Here is an 18,189-nt window from a genome sequence, read left to right on the forward strand (position 1 = left end):
ATACGATATTGTAGATCAATACGTTAACGTCACGAAGGTCTGCAAGTGAAAATCGCACTGCTAGTCAATAAACAACTCCCTTGATTACGAGCGGTAGATAAACTGTTAACAAAATCAAAAATCTCCACACAGAAGTATCGCGATACTACGTTATTCGACCAGAAACAATCATTTCGGTTGCTAACGAAAGGGCGAAACTCGTCACCGTGCACCACTTCCGGTGCGCACGACGTTCCAGGACGCTTCACTGAAAACTGGCTCAGCACTGAACGCATTGAACTCGTTCCGCGCGCAGGGGAAAGTCTCATCTCCCTCGAAACGAACGTTTCAACCAGTGAGAAACATTAAATAATTCTTGTTTCAGTGGGACAGCACGAAGGGGACGTAAACGACTACTACTTCAGGGACTCGTTCGATCACTCCTCTTCGGAGAGCCAGCTGCTGGACGCGTCCGGCAAGGCGCACAGCCGTTCGGTGACGCCGGTACCAAAGATGCAGAAGCTGCAGAACACGAAGCTCTGCCTCCAGCAACAGCAACATCAGCACCAGCAACAGGCCGGCCGGCGGCCGGACAACAAGTCGAGGCACAAAAGTTTCCGTATAGTGAAGCTGTTCGTACCGGCGTTTGTGCTGACGATCACGGTTCTGTTCGTTGTGATCGTTCTGGTGTTCGAAACAGACACGATGCTATTCAACAGCCTACGTAAGACGCCAGAAATGGTGGCCTTAAGGAACCAATATTATATACCCATCAAGGAGTTCCTGAGGACAAAGCTCGGCCTATTTTGATGCGATCCGACGATGACCGGGCTGAGGTCGTCCCATCTTGCTAACTAGCTCCCTTCAGTGCCAAGTCGAGGAAAACGATCTTGCCTGGACCCGAGGGACGGGAAAAGTCTATTCACGCCGTTTCTCTGTCACACCGTGTCCTCTTCTTTCCCATCCTCAGCATGATCAATCGGTCAGCCGCTTCGACTTTCTTCTCTCTCTCTCTTTTTTGTACTAATCGACTTCGACGTATGTATAGCATGGCGGTTATAAAAGTGGCCTGAGTCGATCGGTCTGCGACAGTTGAACGTGTGTCCCTTGACGGTTTGTTCGGCCGATCTTGCGAGGAGAGAACTTTGCGTATCCTAACACTTAGACGACCGAATGGGCAGTCCACATTTCACAGCGTGTTGCGTTTTGTTTAGATTTTCTTTTCTTGCTTGGTGAGTCTTGAACTGGGGATACTTGCGATTCGTTAATACGTTGACTGCCATGGTGGTCGTCGGTGACCGCAGTCTTCGAGATTGCTTAACACGTGGACGTGAATGCTATAGCATTCATTCTCGTTGCGATGCAAAATGATATGAATGTTATAACATTGAAAGTTATAGGCAACATTGTCATGAAGTTAATTCTATACAGCCTTAACTTTTTGAAATTATTATGCACTTAGTTACATTTAGCAATACTTAGTAACACAAACAGTTACATGATAGTGTAACACGTGTACTGTGATACCAAGTGATTAATAATTATTTCTAATACCGTTTGCCTTTGTTGTGAAAGAATATGTATTGTGACACAAAACCTTCGGAATTCTCGTGGTAGTCAACGTGTTAAATACATCTCTTGCTTTTATGGAATCAAGTTTTTAACCGAATCGGTTGAATAAGTTCGATTAGAGTGAAAAAGTGTAGTTATAGTTCTTTTTAGGTGGTTGCCTAAGTGTTAGGTTACATTGATTTCGTTTAATGTTTCGTTGGTGATATTAACTCCTTGTCCTGTGATTCCTTTCACGACTGCGCTTGGCAAAGCTGTTTTTTCGTTAATGATTTATTAGAAAAACAAAGAAATCCGATGTTCCCTTACTATAAAAATTAACGAACGATAATAGAAGAGTAACGTTTAATTTATGCTCGGAAGAGGTGAATAACATTTGGATCCGTTGAATCTAGTTTAATATTTTTATCAAGAGTTCTATGTTAGGACAAGGGGTTAGGGTTCGGTTTAACAATCGGAGCGTTGATTTGCGTTTCATTGATTTGTAACATACGGCTTTGACTGGCGACAATGCCAGGATTCGAAGCGTTCACAGTATTAGCGATATTATAACGGGTAAAGTCAAGCGGAGCGGAGATTTTGCGGGGATTTAATCGAACGTTCGATTCACCTGCGACACGATGACGCTGTAATGAAAACGAATATCTCGTTCAATTCTAACTTTTGTAAGATTCAGATTGAAGATTCGAGTTTGCGTGAGTCTGTGCAGTTTGTCGATTACGTGGATCTCAATTGTTCGTTAGAACGTCGTTATAGCTTAATATGAATGATACTTGACTTAGGTCACGTTTATAATTAACGGCACGTATATCCGATCAGAATATTCTGGGCAAAACGTACTTTCGATCTGTCATTTCTTAACTGTACACGCAATTGCTAATATTTAACACGTTGCAGTGCGCTCCGGTTTCCGGAGTAAGCATTTGGATATTTCTAACATGGCTGTATTCTCGATTATACAAACTGATCAGACGATGAAACATAATTTAATTGATTTCATGTGATAATTTGTACATTTATACATGAATAAATGTAAGAAATTTATACATTTATTTAATGTGATAAATCTGTTGATATATTATTTTTATACGATATTACAGAAAATCATATTTGAATAATCGAACGTTACACATTGTTTAAAATGCATTGTTATCGTACATTTATCCATATATACGCTCAACGTAAATTATAAATAAGAGGAACAGTGAACAGACTGCGAATCTTATTCATTTATAGCTCATGTTACTATCTACAACTAAGTATAGTAAACAAGTTAACATTTGAACAATTGATACAATCCTCGATATAGTACAAATTTCTATTTCATTGCAGTATTTGCGAGTTAGTTTATAGAAATTTGTATTTGAATATAGATTCTCAGTCTGTTGATAAATAATAAATGAACATTGAATGAACTGCTGCACAACGTGTTAAATATCTGTAATTAATACAGGGTATCCCGCGAATATAAATCGAACGTGTGTAACAAGACTTTCTCTCGCAAGGTTTTCTTATCGAAAAATTGAATTTGATCAATTTTTACATAAAATTATCGCGAGAAACTATTGATAATGTTCTAAGATATTAATTTCAAATCAAACAAAATTCAACTGTTAAATTCAAGTTGAAAATAGTTTCAAATAGATATTAATAACGGGCAAATTGTTTGACTTCTGTTTATCTTTTCGAAAACGAAAACTCATCAGGAAAAGTGTTATTCTACATTCTATATTCGTTTTTGAATCATCACCTCGTTGATTGTATCGCTGACAGTGGGACGCCCTGTATGTTTGCAAGTTGAAGCATCATTTATAAGCTTTGAGTTAACCACGTATTTTGTTACACGCAATTTTTGGGAGGTCTCGCGGGAACTTCGCTGTGAGTTCGATTTAATCTGCATTTGTACGGATTCGGAATAGTAATCGATTGCTGCGTATTACATATGGCAAACATCGCGGATCGACGAAGTTACATTTGACTTTCATTACAGGTAAATTAGATCATGTACACCAGTATGTTTTGGAATTAGCGGATAGAGCGGTCAGGAATATTAGGTAGTTCATTGCACAATGTACTTTCACACTCCATTTACGATGAACGTGTACCGTGATCTGTATAGACATTACTGTATTTTCTGATAAAAATCAAGCCCAATACTTCTCGAGAGTTTCGTTTCACGAATGCTTGAGGTACTCAACTGCCAGAAACTCATGTTTTCCATACGTTCACAAAGTTGGAACGTCATAATATTGATACGGTACATTTATTTTTCCCTTTTTAAGCGATTGATTCTAAAAACGAAGTAAAATTACAACACAAAAAGAATGTATAATGGTATATTAACGTTCGTTTGGGAGCATATTATCAGATTGATATTGGAAAATACAGTGACTCAATGGACTCATTGTGAAAGTAAATCCAAAGAAGCACTTAACATTCAGTTTTAGTGGCATGTATAGATAGAGAGCTGATTTAACGATGGTACGAGGTATAGAATGTAAAAATTTCTTTAGCGATCTTTAGTTCTTATGGAGTACTAAACGAGGTATGTACAAAATAGGTTTATGGGATTAAGATACAATCGGACGGTATGTATAAACGATACGTGTACATTAATTTGATACATTTCTATTAAATTGCTGGTACTGTCAGTATTCCTTGATGTTTCATACTGGCAGGTAACAGACAGGTACATTCGTCACTCGATGGCTGATCATAATCAAGAGAAATCTTCTTAATGATTTTCAATTCTGACTTACTCTGCTCTGTATTCTGAGATATTCAATTGCTTCCAAAGACGACACGGTTGAATCACCAATATCATCCGAACAGAGTAATCTAGTTTGGATCGATGTGTAACCAATGTTTGCAGGCTGAATATTTTATGAAAACGATTTGCAATTTCTACAGAAGAATATTTGATTTTCGGTTTTGGCGATGATACTTTTGTAAAGCTTCTCGTGTACTGACTCGATATTTACCGTACCTGTGCCACCTGACCACGTTGAATGCATTCATACAATCATCCAAATGATCTCATTCCCAAGTGTTTATTTTCAGACGATATCTTGCCATTTTACCGTGCAACTTTCATTCCTTAGAGTCTGAGACATTCGATCAGATTAAGTGACCATGCAGAATGACTATATTAACCGGAAGTGTACACTAGAAAGTTCGGTTCTCAGTTATCGCCTTTGTAGTTGACTGTTTTTATTGATATTTGTTTTTAGAATAGGATTGTTATTTTTGGTTACCTGATTTCGTTGATTGTTTCGGAATTCGTCGTGTTTAACGGGGGGGAAGACATTTCTTTTTGAGACATTTTGAGGAGTACGTCTTCAAAGAAAGACCAATATTGACAAATAACGTGTCTATCATAAAAAAAAGTGACCCATTTTTACGATATCATTGTGATAGGAAAATCAAATAGGCATTAGTTACAAAGTTTAGGTGGAAAGTTGAGTAGTTAGTTCGTTTTTTAAGTGTTTGCTATTCAATCTACTTGTATGGTGTCAGTATTAGACCAATCGTCATATTTCGTTATTGGTTGGTTAAATATTCATCTAATCGAGAGCAATCTTTAAAGGATACGTTAAAAACAGTTGTTCATTATTCCATATATTTCAATATATAAGGTGCTTTGCAAAATATATCGACTGTGACATACAAGAGAGTCCAAAGTGAGGCGAAATCGTGACATGCGTTACATTACACGTTTCTATAATTTATTGTCTAAATCGTTTCGAATTCAACCAATTCACCTTTACGCGAAACTTCTTTAACAGTTTAAACATATGATTCGATTGATTTTCGTGGAACAATGGTTATTTTGAAATAAGAATTAACAATTACTCTGTTCGATAATATAAAAATGTTGCTCCTAGCAGTGGTATTAAAAAATCACGCACGTGTTGGAAACCAAAAATCTTTTTTTCCAATGAAAAAAATGAAATGATTATACTCGTTTTATTTCCATAAAACAGTGAAACAATAAATTTACAAAATATAAATATACATTCTGTAACTACAATTTCACAATTATACAAATTCGATTGATGGAATATCTTTTGATAATATTAATAAAACTTATGAAAATATTCGAACAGAGTTGATCATTGTTACATGGTGATTGGATTAACATGAAAATGATTGGTTGGATATGAGAATCAGAAACAAAGTCTTGAAGGCTGAAGAATCATTATTATAACAGTACGTAATTGTTACAAACTTGTGTTTATTCCAATCGAACGCATCTTCCTGAACTGAATTAATTATCAGAGAGAAAGAGAGATCGACACGACTCGTGTCGAATGGCCTATCATATTGCTAAGGGGAATATAATACAAATGAAAAATGTTTTCTCGACGCGCCATTTTGTTCTCGATGCAAGTGCAACAACACTCGCGTACAAGCACACGTTCAATGGATACAAATGTATGTGGGTGTACACTATTAACGTGAAACAAAAAAACAAACAAAAAATTACATATTTTAACATTAAAGATAACAGAAAACTTAGGCGAATATGTAATATATTATATATATAAATATATAAATATATATACATCTTATTAGCGAGCTAATCAGTTAACATTATTTATAGGGATATTAGACAATTTTAAACGGTCAACGAAAAGCAATTATTTGATAATTAAATATAGCTTGTAAGCAATTTTAATGTGTAAGAACGTTAGAAGAATTTCTGAGGGAAATTAAGGGAGCAAACTGATGAAAAGTGAACGTTTTATTCTTTTGCCAATAACGTCTGCTACTTAGGGAACTTTTCTGAGCCAAAGACCTTCGTTTCTCGAGACAAATAATTTATTCTAACGTCTTTATCTCGTACGAATAAAAGCAAAGATTCGTTTTTATATATTAGAAGTATATAGGTATCACACAAAAACTAGAAGAGCAAAAAGTTTACGAAGATGATATTTCAACTAGCTGTGTTACTTTTCATTGTAATTTTTAATTGTGTGTTGCAAAAATTACGAAATAATTTTCATTGTGTATATGCACATATATTTGTGGTCGCAAAAATTACCATTCAACGGAGGTCTTTGTAAATGAAACAATTTTTACGTTATTTCTTACTACAAAGAAATATCATTTATTCGGTATTCGTTTTTCTAAACGAACGAGTTAGCAATCATGCAAAAATGTTACCTATCCAACCGTGACCGCGTCTCTTCGTGACACCATCGTAAATTTGGTAATGGAATTGCTAAGGAGTAGTGTCAATAACAATCAACTGAATCGTAATAAGCTGATAGCATGGAATCGCGATAACAGTTCGGACAAAGCAAAATAATTTCCTTAGAAACGGTATATGGAGTTTATTTGAATCAAGTACATTTCTAATTATCTGGTAAACTAAAATAACGTATTGTTATATTGTTCTTTGTTTTCGTTTCTTTAAAATCTCTACCCACAGTTACAAGTTGTATTTAAAGGGCACGCATGTAAATTATCGAATGTGCAAGATGACCCAGGTTTTGACGATCAAACTTCGCGAACGCAAACGTTAATATATTAATTATTATTTTCCTTGCCAAGTACAAAGATGTGAAAATGCTTCTGGTTAAACATTGTAAACAAATAGGTATATTTATTATTTCGTTAATATTTTCAAATACAGCTGAAGAACCTATAATACGATTTCAAAGCAAAATAATAAATTATTATTATTATCATCGATAGGTTTATAAAGAATGCTACAATTTAATTATTACCACTAGAACTACGGAGCATTTAATACGATTAATATGCGATTCCCATAAAAATGCTAACAACAGATTATTTTCAGTTTCTTCAGGCATTCATTATAGTACTGAAATGAAACTATTTATTTTCAAAATCATTTCGAATATTCGACGCTTCGAAGATATCAATAATTGCTAAACAAAAAAATCGAAACCAGTCATTTTCACTGTTACGGTAGTTCTAGTGTTACTCGATCTAACGAAATGGTAACTGCTACATTCACATATTATCATCTTTAATTGTCTCTACATCTACGTGCCATTCTGTTGAAACCTGGAACATCGTGTGTAACGAAGTCACTCGTTTATTTAAGAATCTTTCTTGAAACCATTCAAAGTATAGAGTCGAGAATTTCCGGATTTCCATCTCGGAACGATTCATGATTCACTTCAACGACGATTGTATTACGAATCCCTCAGAATGGAATAACGTTTCTAGTTTAATCCGAATAACGTTAAATGTCAACTATAAATGTTCCAGCACAAATCGAGCGACGGTAACGTAAGAAAACCAAATTGAATTTTATAAAATCAAAATACACCGCGACTCTTCGTAATAGTAAGGGTTCCCTTCGCTGCAATGATCAAATCTCTTGAACCTCGTGACGGCGAGCGTTGTTTCTTCGAGGGCGGGAACAACGAAGAAGAAACGACGGCTAAAACGAACGACCCCCGGAACGAACGTGGGGATCGTCTCGCCGCGACACTTTGACCTTCGTTGTTCTCGCGGCTTTCAATCTCACCCGTTTTCCTGAAAGTGCCTACGCTATTCTAAACTCTTTTGGAAGCTGCTATTCGCTGAGTTTTCGAGAAAAAAAAAGAATTGTACTCGTCTTCTTACATTTACTCGATACCCGTAACCAATTAAGGGATTGTCTACAACCACCGCGAATTGTAAAAGGTCAAGTTACATTATAGATTAATTTTCGGCTAGGTGATTCTTAAAAGCTTCGTTGGAAAGAGGAATTTTTCATGGAAAAGGATCGCGTGATTTTAATTTTAGAGGATGAACTTTGACAGGTAACAGTGACGAGAAAGTATATTAAATTATGTGAATCGGTTTATTCATTTTTCGAATGCTTTTGGTATCGATTTTGGGAACCGTTTCAAGGAAAACGTGTTTCAAGTTTCGAACAGGATTTCCACTTGAGGAACGTTTTGCTCTGTGCTTAGATGGTATCGTCGTTTTCTTCGAGATCGTCGAGGACAGTGCATTTTCGGAGATACGTTTTTTATGGGTCTATTTGTTTTCGCTAGGTGTATGTGATCTCTTAAACGAACCGGGCGGCTTGTCCAATTACACCTGACACTTATAAAAGAACGAAGGCAACGATTACACTGCGGATGTTTATGCGAATGCTTGGGAAACTCGAGGGAAACGGAAACTTTCAATGAGATCCAATTAAAAAGTTACTGAATTGTGTTCAATTGAAATACCTAATTGAATTGTACCTAATTAAATTATATTCATTTGAAATATCTAATTGTATTAGATTAAATTGAAACATTTAATTGGATCTTATCGTACAAACGATAATACCGACAAATCTTAATGTCGCAATGACAGTGTTACAATTGCAATGATGGGATTATAATGATACATAGTACGCAACTTGTTTATTCATTAACAAAGAATTCAACAAAAGAGTCATTAACGGGGACGAGATTGAAGAATGAGAAATTTAGAGAATTTTACTGAATTCTCACTTCTTTTTGTTTGGGGAAATGTAAATTTACATAAACATTCGTAGTCTGGTAATGATGCCGATGTTGGTATTAAGATACGAGCGTGTAACGTCCTTTCGATACAGAAACGTCAATCATCGATCAAAGATATATAAGTACTTTGTTCTACGTAAGACGAGAAGGAATACCGAACAACATCGGGAAATAGTAACCGATTGAACTTCGAGCGAACACACTTTACGGGGAATCTTTTCTCCGTGGAAGAATGTTCGATGCAGGAACAATTCTAAGAGATTAGAACGGTATCCGTGCATGTTGTTTTTGTAATTCATTATTAGACTGTGGATATTTGTGCAGCATGAAATTTTTAGAAATTTATCATGATCTTTCGAATATTACATACTCACTGATTTTCTTTTCCATTTTTCACTGGCTCTATTAGGTTCCAAGTGACTTCATTTAATTGACAAAATATTGTATTTAATGTTAAATTGGAGCAAAAGAATGTAAAACTCATTTACAGTCGATTAAAGTATCTATCGATACAACTTCGAAAGTTTTGAAAGATTACGAGACGATCACAAATAATTTGTAATTGCAAGTTAATTAGAAATTCGAAGTACCGAAATAAATGAAATCCAAGGATTTATCTTTGCTCGAAGTATCGAAGATACAAGCGACTTATGCTTGAGATATAATTAACAGTCGGTGGAAAGGATTTCTTTTCATTATACAAGCTTTTATCACCATTGAAGTGCCATTTTGTTTTCCGTGCCGGAAATGCGTAAAGTCCACAGTCTATCGATTACCAGTGACTTGTTTCGAAGGACAAAGCACCGTCTAAACGCAAATTGTATAAACAAACGGATGTCAATTGCAATATAATAACCTTAGATTTAAAAGTAAGAGCGCCAAGACCATTCGATGTGACGATTCGCGACGATGAACTGTTACGAGTTCTCGGAGAGTTCTGTAACGCGATGGTTATTAAATTCGAGATGAAGAACGACGCTTACAATTAGCCCGTTTGCATCCGAAACTATTAAATTATTCATCGCGTTTGATTATGTATTATCAATCGCTTAATCTATCGAGTTACTTGTTCTAGTATTTTATTCTGTCGATCTAGGGTCGCTCCCCATAGTTCGACACGTTGAACGCCACGAGGGTCAACGGTGACCCTCAGGAAAATCGAATTACTATGATTCTCTCAATGAAACGATGATTATTTGAAAAGTTGTTCAATTTAGAAGTAACGCAACGACGCAGTTCAATCAAATAGTTTGATATTGTATCGTTTTACATTTCCTGTATTTTCCTGCGTGAAGCCACTGCTGTGTATTAATAGGATTTGTGTAATAATACGATACTTGCACCTGGATTGCGTACGTACGGGCCATAACTAATTTAAAAGCTTTGGCATGGTCCGATGTCGATTTTTCGAGTGTGTCATAGATCTCATCGCGAGTGACCAGCAGGCTACCTTTCGGTAGGTCTAAAGCTTGTCGCGGCCATCCTACTCGTTGTCGCCTAAGTTGTTCGGCACGATTTCTTCGTGATGCTCGCAATTGGTCTTCATCATATGCTCCATCGGTAGGCAGCTCATCTTCTTCAGTAATTTTGGGGATAGCAAATATTTGGTCACCAATAATCTTATAGCTCTTATTATCACGCGCCACTCTTGTTAGATATATATCATTAATGCTTAACTTTACACCTGTCTGCTCTTTCGAGATGTCGAAGAGAGCTGTAGCAATCTGACGGAGCTCACTCTCCGTCCGGGCACACATGGCGCTTGCTTGCCCTCGGTACCCTGTAAAAGCGGAGTCTCTCAGGAGATCACGCTTGATGAATGTGCAGAGATACGCTAAGTCTGGATATTGTCGTATATTAACTGTGGGTTTTACAAGGGAGCAGAAAGGATTTCGAAGCAAGTCCCTTGCTTGTATCATAGCTGATTTAAAATTGTCACGTGGTATCCCCTTGTTGATCAAGAGGTCGACGTCAAAAAATCTAAGTTTTGCAACCACGTCGGTTATCGTTGTAAGGCAAGTTACATTGTGGCTTGTTCAATGACCCACGATAATGAGACACCCTCCGGCACTTGCAACATTGACCAACTGGTCACCAATTGGCGGTAAACATCTTCCCATGTTATATCAACTTGGGTATAGAGACGGGCATAATGCTTGATAATAGTAATGTTCGCCTCTTTAGTCAATGCTGCTAAGTAGGTGAATATCGCCCCACCTAAAATACTTCTGGTTTTTTCCAAGTTCTGCACGGCCTTACCTTCATGGTATCCTAAAATAGTATCATTGCTATAGTGCGACCACGACATTGCAAATTCAGGCTTGACTTCAAAGTTGATTTCTGCAATATTCACAAAATTTACGCTCAGCTGACTTAAGTTCACCCAAGCATCACTCGCCGCGGGCTCGAGGAACAATTGATGCGGGATTGTGTGCCCCCGGGAGATATAAAATGCTAACGTCTGGTTACTGACACGCTCCCCTCCGGGTATATGTGCTGCACAGTCTTGAGTATCAGCAAGATTGTCGTCGGAGTTAATGCATGTTTTAGTTATATCATTAATTAAGGATCGTAACTCGTTTAATGACGGGGGAGATTGCTTGAGGATGCGAATGACCTTACTCCGTGCATTATCGCGATCCTCTAAACTACTCAAATGTTTAGCGCTAGAAATTGCCGCCATCTCCCCGTATGTTCTTGCTAGTATTTGGTCGGTATCACGAGAGCCATAAGTCTTAGCCCAATGGCCCGCAATTGTCTCTGCGACAAGAGGTCTAGCATGCCAGGTTACGAAAGGTGACGATCTATTGACATGCTCTATAGATAACGTGTCACTTGTAGCTACTAACAAACAAGGTATTAGCGCATCAGATGATGCCGAAACCAATCTTGACAGGATTGGTCATAATAGATGGGACACCGTGACGGCGCGCTTGCATTAGTCTCTCAGCTAGAGATTTTCTTTCAGCCATTATAACAGTTAGGAATGTCAAGACGAATCACAAGTAAAATATGTATTTTTTAAAAAAAAATGTGTTTGATTGTCTTTATTTATCAATCGTTTCGCACCAATGTTGTGTGTAGTTGTCGAACATCTTCGTTTGAACGTTGCATTGTTGTACCGCAAAACATTGTGCATCTATAACGTACGATAATCTTGAAAAAATTATAAACGTTAATGACATTTAATACTGTTTCACTTTACTTTTAATCGAACGCGAGGAATTCCATTTGATTCGATGTCGATTTCTCAAGTTTCTCTAGGAAAATTGTTGTATACTTCAATCGTCGGTTGATCGCTTCTTTCGTTAATCATGGAAGGACAATTGGAAATAATGAGCTACGGTAACACCAGAAAAATATTACACGAATGCAGCTCAAACATATATAAACTAATAAAGAATTATTTGAGATACATATAAAATATATTCATATTCATTGCATATGAAAATTGCAGCAGAGGCTTTCGCATAATTTGCATTCTTCGTTCTCGAAGATCATTTCAATCATTTTTATAGCACACCGTTTATTTCGTAGAATGTACAGTTTTACAAAATACCTTCGCCACTGTACGACAAATCATTTTCGAACGTGTCGCCAGCGAGAGACAAGTTAAAAGTCGGATCACGTTCAATATGAACTGACGAATTTCCTTATTCAGCAAATTCGATCCGTGCAAACTGGTTTCGAACTCTAGACTGAATGTCTAGGTTTCGAGAACCTAACAGCGGTAAAACAGCTTTACAATTCTCATTTTTAAATTCAAGATGTCCGATAATTTGAATTTTCGCACGCAAACGTGTAATTCTTTGTTTCGCTTCGGTTTTTCCGAAGCACACTTCGTTTCCTGATTTTATCGCGTGTAAAACAGGAGATTTCCAAACTAAATACCGCGGTTGACAAATTAAAGGAATCACGGATATCAAACTAGACGAACACATCGAACACGTGCGAACAGAAACAGTATTAAATTTGATTCCGAATTCGAAGAGCACGATCGGTGCGAAACGTTTTTCCATTTTCTAGCGTGTTAACGATTTCGATCGTGTATTACCGATATCGCGCGACTCCTCTACGGAAAAGAGAAACGAAGAATCGCCATTAACACCTTGACTGCCACGTCAGCATCTTTTACATCAGTTTAAAAATACATTCTCTGGTATTTCGTTGAATGCATTGAATCCAGAAAAAGAGAAATCTTTACTGTTTCTATTTTATTAAGAAAACTGTTTCGATCGTACGGGAATATCGGTGAGTGTTTATTTGGCAGTCAACGTGTTAAAGAATATGTATTTCGCAACTCATACGACGACAGACACAATGGCTTGCAGGAGAGAACCGTTAAATCCCTCTATTTCGCGAGCCGGTTTTCTATAATTATTTTCGTAATTTGTTTGACGTGTTATGTACATACATGTAGCAGGAAGTTACGAATTGTATCGGGTGCAGTGAAAAGTTCTTTCCAATGAGTTTCAATTGGAATTCATCGAAGCTACCGAATTTCTATCACGATGGTAATCATTCAACCCTTTGCCGACGAAGATTCTTTGAAATATACGAAACCTTGAGCGGATGAAGGTTAATTATACATCGATTGTTTAAATAATAGAAAGAAAGGAAATTATACACTGATCTCCTGCTGTTTGAGTAATTCGTACATTTGTTTGCGACCATACTCTTCCAAATATGGAAATTTCATCTCGCCGAAACGACATTCGTCCGCAAAGGGTTAATGGACTCCCAAAATGTCCTAAATAAGAAATACGAATTGTATGCGCTTACATCGACGGGTCGACGCTTGGTCGCGACTCGAATGTTTTCGCGAATTTACGTAGACCGTACGCGCGATGCCCGCCAAATTAATCTTGGGCACCTGGATCCGTCGGTGGAGCAGTGGTCGCGTCTTCGCGTTACGTTTCGTTCGAATCGAGATTTTCGTACGAGTCTTTCGTGCGATAGACTCGAAGGTAATACGTGAATTGAGTTTTTCGAATGTTGTACGTGAACTCTACTTGTCGAATGCGTGTCGTGAACTATTCGAATGCGTGTGTAATCGAGAACTATGTTTGTCGAATGCGTGTCGAGAACTCTCCGAGTGCGTGTAGTTGACTATTCGAATGCGTGTAAAAACCTCTTGAAAGTGTATCGAGAACTATGTTCGTCGAATGCGTGTGAAAAACTATCCTTCGTCGGAACTCTTGCACCCACAAGTAAACTTTCTTACCCCTCCGTCGGATGTATGGAAGGGGATGCTGACGGAGTGGGAACAAGAGATCGACGAAGTTTTGGGTAAAACATACATTTGGCAACAGCGAGAAAATCCCGCTACTCGACGAACGTGCAAGGGTGTACCCCGATGCGAGTACGCACCCTTGTCCGCAGGTAGTCCTCGCTGTTGCGCGTACATTCGTACAATCCTCGTCGCTGCGCGAGAATTTGTCTGGTTTATGACAGGGGCGATTTTTGTACGGGACAGAACATGCGAGGCTGACTTGCACAATGGCCGAAGCCGGGCCCCGGATCAACTGTCCCGAACGCTCGATCGTGTTTGCGCCCGTGTCATCGAATTACTCGTGTATCGACGTGCCGCGGTCCTCGGTATCCTGAAGGGTCCCTTGAACACGAATACTTTAATTAAGCGTTCGTACATTGTTCTAACCTTCAAGTATGAACGTGAGTTCATTTTGAAATGAATTTTGAAACTGAAATTTTCGTCGAACAGTTAACCCGTTGCACTCGAAAGTTTCTCACTAGAAATATTCAACGTTCCCCGATGAGATACAGACGATGTTCTTCGAAACCAGAACGAAAGTTATTTTATTTCAATATCTCATATTTTGATGTATCATAAAAAATTCAATATTATACAAAAGACTTTATAATTTTGCGAATCAAATCAAGCGGTGACTGAGAGTCGCCTCTCGAGTGCAAAGGGTTAATACTATGTAGATGTTTAATCGAGCGAAAAGAAATAAATACAATGAATTTCCTCGTGAGCTGCTATAAACGGGAATTACCATTGATCGGTAATTCTCAGATTTTCATGCTTATTTTCCATGGTTCACGCTGACACTCGAAGGTTGAAACTTCGGTTCCACCGGGAAGAACTTGCCACTGCGCCCGACGATCGAACATGTAATTGATAACTTGCGCGTGTCATTAATCATTTACGGTTACAATCATTCGCCAATAAGAGATACTAATGTTAAGTCGGATAAGTTCAACTGTGCCATATTTGTGATCTAAATTACACATAACACACGAACAACACAAGACAGACACAGAACACACACGGTATATAGACACTGTCGTTTAAAAATTGCCTCGGCGACGAACGGACATCGTTTAGAGGAATATAGAAGGAAGTTAAATTGTAGCGCGTGGACAAAGTGACACGGAACAATGTATTAGGGGATGTTTCAAGGCAACTTACACAGTTGTAGCGAACGTAACCAGTCCTCACGTTGTTGTACCACAATAATTTTCCGTTTCTCCTTTTTTTTCCCCCCCCCTTCTTCGATTGCATATCGGATCGTGTGTTGTTACTCTGACGTGTTATTTAATGTTTAGTCGCGATCACGCGAGATTTCGTTTCGATGGAAGACGAGTCGTGTCTTTAACCCCTTGCGGACGAGGATTTCTCAGAGCGTTAGAAATCTTCATGAGAATTATTTTTGTTATTCAATAATTATAGTGACATCTGAGATCGTTAATTAATTGATTTAAGTAATCTTTGATTAGTTTTATTATTGAGACAATGATAATAAGATCTTTTATTTAACACGTTAACCCTTTGCACTCGAGAATCGATAATAGATATATTCCTCGTTTTCTAATGAAGTATCAATGATACGTTTTATGATTGACAGCGATATAAATAATATAGAATTTTAGGGATAGAACTATTCTGTTTTAACGTTTCATCGGTACGTTGAATGAACTTTAATATTGATCAAACTTAATTTTGCTGTATCAAAGCAACTGTTCGCAAGGGTGCAAAGGGTTAAGCGCCATGTGTACAAGATAACCGATGTGAAATGAAAGTGTTTAATAACGTAACTAAGTTGATGACAGCGCGATGCAAATATTGTAACATCAGATAATTAATAATTCCTGCTTTTCTTAACAAAAGAGAAATTCTATGGAAAACGCTTAAGATTTTCGTGGCGCTTAACGTATTAAATAAGGATAGTAAGATCTTTTGTTATTTAAAGGATGATAATAAGATCTTTTGTTATTTAAATACCGATAACAAGATCTTTTATTAGTTGAATACCGAAAATAAGATCTTTCGTCATTCGAGGTCACCAATATGGCGATATTCGTCCCCAAAGGGTTAACGGTTGCCCCTCGACATTCCTAAATGTGAATAGTGTATATTGTTGTTTATCAGATTCGCTGGGTTCATCGAAACTTTCACACAGAGAAGACACGCAAATTTGTTGAATTGTTATGACACCAGTTACCTGCGTTGATTTTGTATTATAACTAAGTTATCGTTCCGAGTATTAGGCAATTCCAGAAACAATGCCGTTTTAAATGCCCCTGGCGTTTTTCAGTGATATCTGTTAACATCAGATTTGCAAACAAGTAACTGAAATTAATAATACTTAAGTTACACTTGAATGACAGCGTATTAATCGATGATTTCTTAACAACGAAGAAGAAAGGCAAAATTGTTGAAATCATTAAGCGACGGTATTAAGTAGAAATTTATGTTCCATGAAGATTTAATTAAAGCGAAAATATGTTAGAAATACTAATGAATTTTGTATCAGAATGTAAACACAACGGAGCACGTAATTGCCAATTAACCAACTTGAAAATGCATTCAATGGAAAACAATGGAGAAATTAATATGTAAGTTAAATTAAGTTTTCCAGATACGAAATATAAACTCTTCTTTCTTTACTTTCAAAAGTTCCATCGTATAACAACACTAGAACTACTAAATGGCTCAAAATGACTAATGAAATTGATTTAAAACTACGCAAACTAATTTATAAATCGATTGAAATCTCAACAGACAATATTGGAGTTTCTACAAGAAAATGAAAAAATCTAATCGAATTACTCGGTAGTTTCAGTGCTAAAGGCATTCAGCATACCCACAAAATGGTAACCATTTCTAATAAGACATGGAGAAACGAGATCAACGATTCATCTGTTCATATAACATCACAAATCGCAATAGCATTATTTATGGAATTACCTGATACACAGAATATCTCGCCTCGCGACAAAATTCGCGTCAAAGGGGCGAGGAAGAACAACAGGAAAATGTTCATGGGAAATTTGTCACCTGTTTGACTTTGTTTTCGCGTCCCAAGATTCTTCACGGAAGCTGAGTTATCTGTATCGTTCCCGAAATTCGTCACCGGAAGGACTGTCGAATAAATTCCCACGGAGTGTCTGCGATCTCGAGAATCCGGGAAAATTCACGCGAATACGGACAGCTCGAAAACAAACTGAAACAGGGCGCACGTTCACGTGACGTTTTACGTTTTGTTACCTTCGACGTGTGTCCCCGCACGTTCCGATACAGCCAGTGTATGTGTATATGTACATATAAAAATTGATTTGTCGATGCGATCATTTGAAATTCTCGATTACCAAGGTACGCGAAATCATGTTGCAAGTACTCCAACTCATGCCTTCCAGATTTGTAAATTGTTTCCACTTACGGCGCCGACGATACGTTCCGGATATCTCGTAATAGCGAACGGAGTGTAAAGGATACGTACGCGAACTTACTTGTCGAGAAATACTTTCACATTGTTTCCATGCAAATGCGCGCGTTCGCGGCGTGATTCGTCGAGGATATACTTAATCTTGTAACGTTATATTGTACAACGTTCGGTTCCGTTTGTTTTTCCCCCTTCTTTCTTCGTTTCGTTTCCCATCGTTCTATTGCGAACTCATAATTAGAGAACGTAGCATTCCAGATACAGTATAAAAGAAATACTTCTTTTTCAATTTTTCACGTCATAATAAAATGTTGATAGCGCGATATGTATGAAATAGATTTATACATGACAAGTTTCTCTTTATATGAAATAAAGATGAAATTCATATGAAACATGTTGTTTTCATTATTCGTGCGACCCACCGCGTTGTACATTGGAATCCAACGAAACGGTTGCATTTTTCAGATTTTCCA

The 18,189-nt window shown here is 37.4% G+C and overlaps 1 protein-coding gene across 3 annotated transcripts in view; it reads left to right on the top strand.

Annotated features, from left to right (window-relative positions):
- Frmd5 (FERM domain containing) overlaps nucleotides 1-18,121 on the top strand; it is a 61,175-nt gene extending 43,054 nt beyond the window's left edge. For all 3 annotated transcript variants that reach the window (XM_031978980.2, XM_031978982.2, XM_031978983.2), the window contains one exon: nucleotides 365-18,121. In XM_031978980.2, the coding sequence (XP_031834840.2) occupies nucleotides 365-789 (425 nt within the window). In that variant the 3' untranslated portion in view covers nucleotides 790-18,121. The remainder of the gene's footprint in view (nucleotides 1-364) is intronic.
- The last annotated feature ends 68 nt before the right edge of the window (nucleotides 18,122-18,189 follow it).

The sequence above is a fragment of the Nomia melanderi genome, chromosome 6, assembly GCF_051020985.1.
Source record: "Nomia melanderi isolate GNS246 chromosome 6, iyNomMela1, whole genome shotgun sequence".
Taxonomy (NCBI): domain Eukaryota; kingdom Metazoa; phylum Arthropoda; class Insecta; order Hymenoptera; family Halictidae; genus Nomia; species Nomia melanderi.